At 36.9% G+C, this 11521-nt stretch overlaps 2 protein-coding genes across 4 annotated transcripts; one reads left to right on the top strand and one right to left on the bottom strand.

The window, feature by feature from the left end:
• Positions 1-1050, top strand: LOC111792108 (uncharacterized). Its single transcript, XM_023673443.2, has 2 exons — positions 1-706; positions 878-1050. The coding sequence occupies exon 1, from the start codon at positions 70-72 to the stop codon at positions 688-690; it is 621 nt and encodes a 206-aa protein (XP_023529211.1). The 5' UTR covers positions 1-69; the 3' UTR covers positions 691-706; positions 878-1050.
• Positions 1051-3272: 2222 nt separating this feature from the next.
• Positions 3273-11467, bottom strand: LOC111792818 (uncharacterized). Of its 3 annotated transcripts, XM_087123350.1 has the most exons (8): positions 10892-11031; positions 10309-10411; positions 10133-10230; positions 9939-10025; positions 6300-6473; positions 6134-6220; positions 5997-6068; positions 3273-5511 (listed from the first exon to the last, which is right to left on the bottom strand). In XM_087123350.1, the coding sequence occupies exons 3-8, from the start codon at positions 10133-10135 to the stop codon at positions 3559-3561; spliced, it is 2376 nt and encodes a 791-aa protein (XP_086979476.1). In that variant the 5' UTR covers positions 10136-10230; positions 10309-10411; positions 10892-11031; the 3' UTR covers positions 3273-3558. The 3 variants fall into 3 exon arrangements, with proteins under 3 accessions (XP_086979476.1, XP_023530177.1, XP_023530176.1); XM_023674409.2 differs by having other exon boundaries at positions 10133-10411; XM_023674408.2 differs by lacking the exons at positions 10133-10230; positions 10309-10411 and having other exon boundaries at positions 10892-11467.
• Positions 11468-11521: the final 54 nt, after the last annotated feature.

The following is an 11521-nucleotide window of genomic DNA, read 5'->3' as shown; positions in this document are numbered from 1 at the left end:
ATTCATTTTAACTCACAGCCCAAAAAAATTTTAAAAATTATAAACCAAAAAAAAAAAAAGAAAAAAAAAATGGAGTCCTCAAAAATTTATTCCCTCTTCCTACTTTGCATGCTTTTCCTCTCCACCGCCACTCCCATTTTGGGCTGCGGCGCCTGCGGCAACCCGCCACCCAAAAAGGGCAAACCCGGCTCCGGTTCCAAGTCCCCTAAAGGAGGCCCCATTGGCCTTCCACCTATCACCCTCCCCCCCATCGTAAAACCGCCCATCGACCTCCCTCCCGTCGTAAAACCGCCAATTTCCCTCCCCCCCATCGTCAAACCGCCTGTCGACCTCCCACCCCTCCCTCCCGTTACCCTTCCTCCAGTCACCGTCCCTCCAGTTCTCACAAAGCCATCTCCGGCGTCGAAGCCGTGCCCCCCCTCAGGGAAAGAGACCTGCCCAATTGACACTCTGAAATTGGGCGCATGTGTGGATCTTCTAGGCGGGCTGGTGCACATTGGGCTAGGAGACCCTGCAGTGAATGAATGCTGCCCAGTACTCTCAGGGCTGGCTGAGGTGGAAGCGGCGGTTTGCCTTTGCACTACCCTTAAAATTAAGGCTCTTAGCCTTAACATCTATGTTCCCATTGCCCTTCAGCTCCTTATCAGCTGTGGGAAGACCCCTCCCCCTGGCTACACTTGCTCCCTTTAGAACAACAAAAAACCAGGTTAAATCATATCTTCCCCTCTTAATTCAAAACTTAGGTTAAATCAATAATTTACTATTTATATGTTTAAATCATGCTTTAAACTATATTAAAATCTAATTAATTTTGTTGAGAGACTTATTATCTTGATTAATCAATATGTTATTTTTTTATTTTTTTTTTATTTTTCAGGTCTGATTGATGGTATCCAAATGGAGTCGACATGAGAGGATGTCGAGGCGAATCTTTGTCTCTTTTTTATTTTATTTTATTTTATTTTTATTTTTGGATTTAATTTTAATTTTCTGTAATGGAATTGCCGATGTTGTAAACAATTTAATTTTAAATTGTGATAATTGTTGTTATGTTGTTGTTATCTCTCTCTCTCTCTCTCTCGTTAAATTTAAATTAAAAGATTTATTAAATAAAGAATTTGTGTTTGACCTAATAAAATCTGAGGACATTAATAAATAATGTGTTCAATTTAAAGGATGGAAGGGAGGGGCTGTCGGGAAAACGGTGGCGTTTTGCATTTACTTCAATAACTTAATTTCCATTTTAGACCATTTTTTTAGCTTTGGTTTCGTTGCTGTGTAGAGAGAATAAGAGAGAAAAGGAAAGGGGTTTTTGGTAATTTCAGTTTGCATATGGAAAGACACTGAGGCTATGCCAAAACGTACTGACTAAGACGTAAAGTATTGAAGGACCCTCCCTCCTTTAAAGCCGTTTGTCTTTGTGTATCTTAATAAGTTTTGAGTTATTGAAGAACATTTTCTTCCACAACAAATTATTCAATTATTAATTTTTTTTTTATTTTACTTCTGAATTTTAGATTCCTTTCCAATGAGTTTCATTTTCTTTAAAAAAAAAAAAAAAAAAAATTAAATTTTTAGTCAAATTTCAAAAATAAAATAAATATTTACAATTTTTTTTTTCAAGCTTTCAAATTTTGGATTGGTGGTTGAAAATATAGATATAAGTAGATAAAAAAAAAAAAAAAAATTATAGGTGGAAATTGTATTTATACGTTTAATTTTTTAGAAAAATGTTTAAATTTTAATTTCTATGGTTTTAGAAATTGAAATTTCATAAATAGTTCTATGGTTTGATAAAATTTTAATATTTAAGAAAGTTTTATGAAACTATAAAATGAATCCTAAGTTACTAAATTCTAACTATTTTATAATTTAAGATTAAAATTATTAGAAGAATTATTATTACTATTATTTGGTAGGAAGTCCCATCTCCTGCATTCCTAAAGAAGACATAGATAAGGATACTATTATAAGATATATTATTGGTCCCTTTGATTTGACAACCTTTATCTTTTTGTTTGACCAAATTCTTATAAACATTAAAATTGTTTTACTGTGTGTGGTAGTTATTTTTCCCCCTAAAAATGACCAAAACAACATCCTTTTTAGCCGGAAAAGCACAATATCAGCATTAAAGAAAATAAATAATTAGATAATCAAAATATAGTTTAAATCCAAAATTAATTTCATAAATGGTCAAAGAATATATATCTAAAAGTTACCAAATACTTTAAAGGAAGTATGAAATTTATAAATAAAAAATGAAGGATGTGTAGTAAATATAGAATGAGCATAGAAGTGAAGAGTTGGAAGCTATTTATCACAATTTTGGTAGAGACACGGAGTTGTGAATAATGGTGTGCTGAAGTGGAGTGGAGGGTAGCAAGGAATAAAAAGAAAAAATGAAAATGGAGGAAGAAGGAAAGTATTAGGGATAAGGAAGGATGGGAGTTGGGAGAAACCAATGAGGGATGAACCACATGGGAGGAGATTTGTCAGTTAGTTTATTACAAAATGAAAAGTTGTAAGATGAGAGAGCACATGACCGACTAACCCCATATGTGGTGTTTTCGTATCATTTCATCTCATGTCCGTCTCTATGGATCTCACGTCTGTTGAAAAGGAGAACGAAAAGGCGTGAAAACATCTTTTTAGTAGACGCATTTTAAAAATCTTGAGGGAAAACTAGAAAGGGAAAGCCCAAAAGAGACAATATCTACACGGTGGGCTTAAGCTGTCATAAATGATATCAAACCTAGACATTGGACGATGGAGGCTGAGTCCGAAGGGAGTGGACACGAGGTGATACACCAGGCGATATGCCAGCGAGGAGGCTGAGCCCTAAAGGGAGTGAACAAGAGGCAGTGTGCCAACAAAGACGCTGGGCCCCGAATGAGAGTGGATTGGGGAGGTCCCATATCGATTAGAGAAGAGAATGAATATCAACAAGGATACTGGGCCACGAAGGAGGTAGATTGTGAGATCCCACATCGGTTCAGTTGGAGAGGAGAACGAAACATTTATTTTTTATAAATGTGTGGAAACATCAAACAATATCAGCTAAAGACTTGGGCTGTCACACTCTCCCTCACCTACCTTACACTACTATCTCTCCCGCTCTCGCTCTCGATACACAGCAAAACTATATTCTCACATTCATGAATGCATAAAAGAAGATTGACCGTCCTTTGTAAATTCTCAAAGACAGAATTCATCAAGAATAACAAGATAGGGAACCTTGTCTCTGGAAAATTATGAAGGCGAGAGAGAGAGAGAGAAAAATACTTCTTTCCAATTCCTTTCTCAAGAAAAACTCTATCAACGTTCAATGTAACAATAGGATAGCATCTCCACTAACCAAAAAACAGATACACAACTACTAATGAACCCTAGGGATGAAAATTAAAAAGAAAAGAAAAAAATTGAACATCAATTTTATTCTCTGAAGTGAGCTATATATCATATGTTCCTCCTAAAGATTACTATCTAGCCGACTAGCCCATTGACTAGCACTAACGTGAGGGCAGGACATTAATACAAAGCCACCAGTTACAACAATCACGAAGATCTTTCCATTGTCAATCCACTGGGGAGGAACCTTACACAACTACACTGTTTTAATTTGGCAATAACTTCTTGAGACTTACCGAGCGCGAGATCGACATAAACTGCAGTCATATTGGCTTCTGGACTGTTCGGTATAATCGATAATGCTTCCGATACAAACTCTTGGGCCTGTTTAAATTCCCCTTGTAAAGCCGAAACTGTGGCAAAATTTGCAAAGAGGACTGCCCGTGCTTCCTCTGGTCTGAGGAACTTCATACCGTGAGGGTCATCCTGAGATGAACTATTAGCGGTTGTGGATCCTCCATTTGCCCCTTCAAGATCAGCAGTCCCGTCTACTCGCCATACCTCGCAGTCCTCTTGATTGAATGGCAATTTGAAATTAGTTCCATCAGATAAATAGTATAGTAAATGCTCGGCAGCTTCTTTTGGTCTATTTAGCAAGCAAAGGGCCTCTGCAGCATAAACGTGGCCTAAGAATGTATAAACTTTAGAACTTTCTGGAAGCTCCAAGAGAGACCTTCCAAGTGTTAGGGCTCTCAATGGGTTTCCCAGTTTCAACTCCACATAAGCCAGGTTAGCAAGAAGTGCTTGCTTAATCAACAGGTTTTCTCTCCGAGTAATCTCATCATAGTAGGAGAGGGAGTTTTGCACAAGTTCCTGAATTGATGAAGCACCTTTCTGTTCTTTCGCATCACCATTTGAACTTATCTGATTAGAGCCTGAAGTTACCAGGGAAGCTTTGGAATCAATACAGTGTAAGTTCTTATAATTTCTCCTTGACGGTGCCACTTCACTTGAATCTTTTTCCTCCAAGGAAGAATTAGAGGCCATGACAGAATTTGAAAAGCTCGTCTTCGAATGGTTTAACAAGTACAGAGCATTAGAGAGACATTGCCGTGCAAAAGAAATTGACAGCTTAGGTTGTCCTTCGCTGCTGAAATGCCCAGCTTCTTTTCCAGAGGAAAACGCACATCCATTTTTCGAAATTCCATCCTCCAATACAAGCTGTCTCCATCTTCCCTTTCCAACAACATGAACCTTGAGATCCGATCTATCGGATTCAGCAAGGTTGTCCTTTAGCAGCCCCATCTCTAAAGCCATTAAGCAGCATTCAGCAAGTCGGAGCCACAACAGAGGGCGATTATAGAAAATCAAACCGGCTTTTTGGAAGCATCGGGCAGCAAGAAGTGGTTTTCCACAAGCCAAGTACTGAACACCACAATTATACACGATAAGAAGAGAGTTGTCTTGTGAAACAGTCTTTGGTTTTCTATCCTTCCAAAGAGCCGAACTACTAGATACAGCTTTGGAAAAGACTACAGTAGATGTATGATACTTCCCCAGTTGATTATATATGCAGCCAAGGTTGTTGTTTAACATACTTGAAATCCCCATGTCTGTCCGATTACCTGATGCCAGTAGTAGCTTCATGGCCTTACGATGGTTGCCACGGGCATATTCAAGTTCAGCCTTTAAGAGAAGAGCCATGGATGAATCTATCCCACGAGCAATGTTCATGGCATGCTTTGCTTCACGCTTTGCTTGCTTTAAATTTCTAGTGAGAAGAAGAAAGCGAACCTTATACAGTTGCAGTTTAAGCTTGAGATCAACAGTAGATAGAGACCGATAAACTGGTGTCTTTAAAAGAACATTCGAGGATGAAAAACCAGCCTGTGCTGGTAAATTCTGTCCACCAATATCCAACGTTGATAACATGGACTCATACTCAAATGTCTCCTCTGACAAAGTTCTTGATAGAGGACTCTCCAAGGAATTGACACTTGCGGCTATATCTGTATTAGAAGGTTCGGAGGCAGAAGCATTGCTAGGAACAGATGAAGATTTTGCAACCACATTTGTGGATTGTTGTGCCCCTGTACTTCCAGTTTCACTCTGGATCGCATTGGTAACCCCAAAAGCTTTTTCCAGATAAAGTAGAACATCCTGACAAAAATACATGAGAAAACTGTTTTGAATATATCGTCACGCATTTGATGGCAGATAACAGTTCCATTAAAGACAACAGAGTAAGAACACATGCCAAGAACAGATGGTACAAATTCCAGAAAATATAGAGAGAGCACGACATTTTCTAACATGAATAGGAAAGATATTGTAGAGGACTATACTGTTTTCAATTTATTTAAATTCAACTTGCAAAGAATCTAACCTTACACGGAAATGAAGGTAGTACAACTGTCCGGGCAGAAGGATAAAACAACTGATGCTCATAACTTTTAGTGCCAGTTTGGTAAAGAAATTAAGATTTAATTACAGGAAATGATAAAGCGATCAACTTGAAAACATGTAACTCTTCTACATAATGAGACAAGTTAACAAGTATTAGCAACATATAAAAATCAGCCACTACAAGACTACTAAAATTTAAGTCTGCAAGCGATAAACAAAAATCTAATACAGCCACTTACTGCAGACAACGATGCATCACGGGAGGCTAATCCAACATCCAGCAGCAAAAAGCAAATACGAAGAGCTGTGGTCTGCATATTAATAGAGCAATTAAAAGCGGATTCCCATCACCAATATAATCAATAAACTCCAGTACCTCATATATGGGTTCAATATTTTGATATAAAGGTTCAAGAACTGCTAACGCCTTTGCATACTCATGAAGATTGAACCATACAATAGCCTGTAATCAGACGTCTTAAAATTGTCACATCTCAATAATTGATTTTTTTTTTTTTTTCCAGAAGATACATTGAACTTACAATGTTTACGGTAGCAATGGAGGCATCGAACTCTTCCATGTACATGACATCGGCATTATTTGCAGCAGTTTGGTGAGCCGATAAATTACTTCCTTTACCCAAAGTATTCTTATTTTCAGGGTTAAGAGCATCTGTTTGTTCTCCAGATGAAATTGCTAGGTTCTCACTCTTCTTCTGAACAAGCACATCCACATACAAAAGAATTTGCAGAAAGATGAGTATATGTATATCATCACGCAATGGCCAAAGATACTAAAAAGGTGAATGGGAGTGGGGAGAGTATTATGGCATTCTCCCTATTCAAAGTGTCAGTCAAAGAACTATACAATGAAGTGATTATAGTATCAAAAATAAATTGTCGACTAATAAGTTTTTTTTCTTTTAAATCTTTCCTAGGCTTCATAGGGTGGCAAACTCTCAAAAGTTACCCATGTCAAAGAAGTATGACGATTGGGATCTTTTCTACAGCAGAAATTGAAGCTGAAATCAACTAATGGAACTTCCTCATTCTTTTGCTTGCAAAAACCTCACCCAAATAACTTGCCAGATTCTAAAACATGGACCGTTGAAAGCAGTGGAAAATTCAGCTCAAGTCTCTCTATGTAGCTCTTACTAAAAGAATGTAATCTCAATTGTAGAAAAAATATGCAATCGCACTCTTCAAATGCATGAAATAAGGGTCATCTGAAAAGCAAAAGTTCCAAAGAAGGTAAAGTTCTTTTGGACAGTTCCTCGAAGTGTCTGAATGCTTGCAAAGCTGCGAAACAAATTTTCTTCATTGTCACCTTCAAACTAAATGCTGGAGATTCCTGTTTAAATCAATCCACACTTCCTGATGTTTTCCATTTATTGGCAAGCTGGCTTTAGTGTAACTTCTGTATGGTCACATTTTCAAAGGCAAAGCTAAAGTCCTATGGAAAAATGTGATCATAGTTTTTGTTTGAAGCTTAAGTTGGAAAGCAACCACAGAGATTTTCAGGTTTCCTCCTTTAGTTCGGATGAGGTTTGGATTCAATTACTTGTTTTGCTTCCAAATGGTGTACTTTGTCCAAATATTTGCGTAATTATAATGTTCCCTTGATTTATGCCAAAAGAGGAGGCTTCTTCTTCTTTTTCTTTCTCCTTTTTCCTCTTTTTGCTAAGTGCCGGTTCATTAAAAAAAGATAAGCCACCGATAGTAATTGCAAGAAAGAACTCCAACAATTACAAATCAAAACAAAAAAAACTCACAAGACCTTTCACCCTCAAGGTTCCCCCTATTCCTTCAAAAAAAAATTGAAATTACTCCATGAGAAGGGGAATCACAAACCATTATACTAACAAGCTTTCTTTCCAAATCATCCAGAAAGAATCTCATAGTCTACCTAGTTATAGTCAGGGATTTTAAGAGAGAGTAATAAAGAGGTTATCAACAAATAATAAGATGATTAAAGCCAGTGGGACCTCCTTTGGGGCAAAATTGTAAGTGAAGAAATAAGGATGTTGTTGTCACCAACATCTAAATGCAGAAAAAATATCATCCCCGGACCCTAGGTTATCCATTTTAGCATTTCTAGAATATAGTCACCGATAACACATATACTCTATATTATCAAGGAAGAATACCCCAGAAAACAATTACGTATGCACTAGGGGTTTGCAAGTTGTGGAATGATTACCAATTTCCTTATACTAATTGATGTGAAACAAATCAAAGAAGAGAAAAGAGATTAAGGGGAGAAGTGAAATGCAAGCGAAGAGAAGACCAAAAATAATCCAGGTTGCCATATTTAGTACAATAAAGGATCACAATCTATCAACCCCAAACACAAAGGGGATAAACTAAGTGTAATAAAGTTCTAATTCACAAAATAGTTCTTACTCGCAATGATTCATATAGCATAGGGAAGGATTTTTCTTTTTTATTCATTAAAATGGAAAAGGAAAGAATAAGCACTCAAGAAATACTTGTCTTTTGGCAATAAGGGGTTCCAATCCAAAGTAATCCAAATTAGTGGGTAATTACAAAAATCTTGGGCAGATAATGCCTAAAGAGAAACAAGACTCCAAAGGACAACCGTGAAACTAGTATGCCACAAAATCCGGCACTTATCACAAAACCTTAGAAATTAAGGACTTCAATACATGCATCCTACTAGTGAACACAAAGCTGTCATGCCAGCATACAATCACGATAATCCTATCCACTTCTTCTACATGTCAAGTCTAGAAGTCGCTAACTCTCTTAGAAGAATCCTAGAAGGAAAGAGGCCGAACAATCGAAGAATGAAAAAGGCCAAATGAAGACAATCAAATTTTCTGGACTCCATAGGCTTAGGGGCTGTTCTCCAGTAAATCAGCTTCTAATTTACTTTTTGGAAGCACTGCTTAACTCCATCAGATTCAAGCTAATTTGGGTCGGGAATAGACCAAAAAAGGAAAAAATATTCATTTGGTCTCTAGCACATAGCAGCTTGGATACCTTAGATAGGGTGCCTAGAAGACATCCAAAATTGACTCTTTCTCCCATTATTTGCTTCCTTTGCAGCTAGAATTCTGAATCTAGTAACCTCCTTTTCCTCCATTGTTGGTTTGCATATAAGGGGGCAGTGCTTCATCCTAAATACTTTCAATCTGGCTAGGCAACCCCCAAAAACATAGTTGATGGCCTTTAAGAGTTGCTTTCCGGCAGATGGTTTAAGGAGAAAGCCAATATTTTGTGGACTAATGCCTGAAGATCTCGCTTTTGGGCATTATTGAAAGAAAGGAGTAGCAGATTGTTATCACATAAGAATTCCTCAAATTATTATTTTTTTTTTTCATGAAAATGTACAGTTTATTTTCTCTACATGGAGTGCCTTACACCATTCTTTTTGTAATACATGGTGCTTTCTCATTAATTTAGATTGGAGGCTTTTTTTTTTTTTCTTTTGACCTCTCAACTTAGGCTTGGGTGTCCTCATTAGGCTGTTTTTTTTTTTTTTTTTTTTTTTTGTGAATATTTGATCATCTATGTTTCTCATTATTAAAAGAACAAAAAGATAAAATAAAGCCAAGAAAGCTACATTTCCCCCTCTCAACTCAGATCTATTATTAAATAAAAATCAAGTTTCACTCAAAGCTGAGTCCTTCAATTATTAATTATGTAAGTTCAAATCCTTGAAATTGAATTTTTAGTCGCATGATAAAACATGAAAAACATTTAATATGGTCTCCACTAAACTAGATTTTAGACAAGGCATGTATTATCTTTCCTTCATAGTTTTCTGCTTGAATTGTAAGACGTGCTGTAAAAAGTTTAGAATTTACATTATAGAAAAAATAAAAGAAAAATTTTACAATGACGAAACAAACAAGAAAGAGATTCCTTAATTAATGAAAAGGTTTGTAATATCATCAATTAAGAATGAAATTTTGATTACCTTTGTACAAGACATCCAAAAATATGAAAAATATATTATGAAACTTATGCCAAATCAATGAATTAAAAGATAGCTACAAAAATTAAATGTTCAAAGTTCAATTAAGCTAGGCAATGGATTGAGGAGATAAACAAGGTTAGGAAAATAGTAAAATATTACAAGGAACATCAATTTATTGTAGCAGTTTACACGGGGACACAAAGTACCAATGGTGAATTACTTTAGTCTAAGGGCATACCTTGACATTGTTTAATACTTCAAGCAACTTCTTTGGATTGGAACAACCATCCCTCAAGTATTCAGAAATGGCGATATTATGAAGCACCTGACAAAAATCCATAAACAACAATTTTTTTTACAAAGTGAAATGTGATCGCAGTTTTATTGAATGGTCACTGGTCAGACTAACAAAAACAACAAAATTCACATAACCATTGTCACTTGGCAGGGTCATTATTATATTATCTCCCTCCCGGAATTTGTCTTCATGCTTTTAAAATGAAAAGCTCCGGAAATTGTAAGTACTGGATCTGGGGATGAGAATGATTATGGGCAGATAATACAGTGGTCACGTATTTTGTAAAACCAATCTTAAATGCTTATGGGACCTTTGATGACGTTGATCACCGTTGCTTGTTAATTAAGCTGCTAAAAACCTAAATATTTTCCGGGCCATCAGTTGCTGGGGAAAGTCTATTGGACGCATGTCACCTTCACGTCAGAGGTTTAGTTAACAATTTTATGACTAGAAGAATGTCTTCAAAGCGACCAATGATAAACAGAAATGAAATAATGTACGAACAGAAACACTTGCACCTGAACCTAAATTCCATCTAATTATCATAAAACCCATTGAAAATGATAACATTCACTGGAAATCACCACCAACTTGCATGTTCTTTCAGAATTAGCCTATGTGTAGCAAACTGATGCAATGAAATTGCATGTGATTCTAGCATGTAATCCTTGAATAATTCAAATCTTGACATTCGCTAAGCTGGGGGGAAAAAGAAGAAAGAAAAAACACCCCAAATTATTTCTGAGTTCAACATTTCACTATCATAGAATTAAAAGTCTAAACCAAATCTTCACATGCACACAAAGAACTGACGAAATCGTAGAATAGATTAAATCGCTTCAACAGCAAGTACAAATACTCAACAAAATTAGATTAAGCATCATAAATCGAACCTTAGGATCGTCTTCTTTCTTCTGCAACAACTGGTTCAAAACCTCTACACACCCAGCATACTTCCCCGATTGGAATAGCGATGCAGCTTCCTTGGCGAGAGCTGCAGTGACGGGTACAGCACCATCGTCCTCAATAGCCGATGAGGACCCATCCCGATTCGGGGTGGCCGAAGAAGATGAATCTCGAGCGTCCATTAACGGATCCAAATAAAAGAAACAAAATCAAGGGCCACGTTCCAAAAAGGAAATGAGATGACGGATAAGAGAAGAACAAAGAAGCCCTAAAATTTCGAAGTTCAAAATTCTTAGTGCGGTAGAAGTAAAGTGAAGGATTTTGAACTAGGAAATCCAGGAGAGAGAGAGAGAGAGAGAGAGAGAGAGAGAGAGGAAAGCTCGAAAGCAATGGAAGTCGGAGGTTTTGAAACCCTAAAGTCTGGATTAATCGTGAAGGAGGACACCTGATTTCTTGTGTTTTGCTGAAATGCGTCTATTTTCGCTGGATGGAAGGAGGGAGAGGGACAGGGACAGGGAGAGAGATAGCGATAGCGAGAGAGAGAGTAAGCTTATAAATAAAAACTATCCAATGGCCGACTAAATTAGGCAAACACGCAATTGAAGTAGAAATGACAC

The sequence above is a fragment of the Cucurbita pepo genome, chromosome 4 (assembly GCF_057944985.1).
Source record: "Cucurbita pepo subsp. pepo isolate OVF chromosome 4, ASM5794498v1, whole genome shotgun sequence".
NCBI lineage: Eukaryota > Viridiplantae > Streptophyta > Magnoliopsida > Cucurbitales > Cucurbitaceae > Cucurbita > Cucurbita pepo.
This window is presented reverse-complemented; position numbering and strand designations above follow the sequence as displayed.

Coding starts and splice junctions, on each gene's coding strand:
- LOC111792108 (XM_023673443.2), top strand. CDS start 70: ATGGAGTCCTCAAAAATTTATTCCCTCTTCCTACTTTGCATGCTTTTC.
- LOC111792818 (XM_023674408.2), bottom strand. CDS start 11,086: ATGGACGCTCGAGATTCATCTTCTTCGGCCACCCCGAATCGGGATGGG. Junction 10,026..10,891: donor AGAAAGAAGACGATCCTAAG/GTTCGATTTATG, acceptor GATTTTTGTCAG/GTGCTTCATAATATCGCCAT. Junction 6,221..6,299: donor CCATTGCTACCGTAAACATT/GTAAGTTCAATG, acceptor GTCTGATTACAG/GCTATTGTATGGTTCAATCT.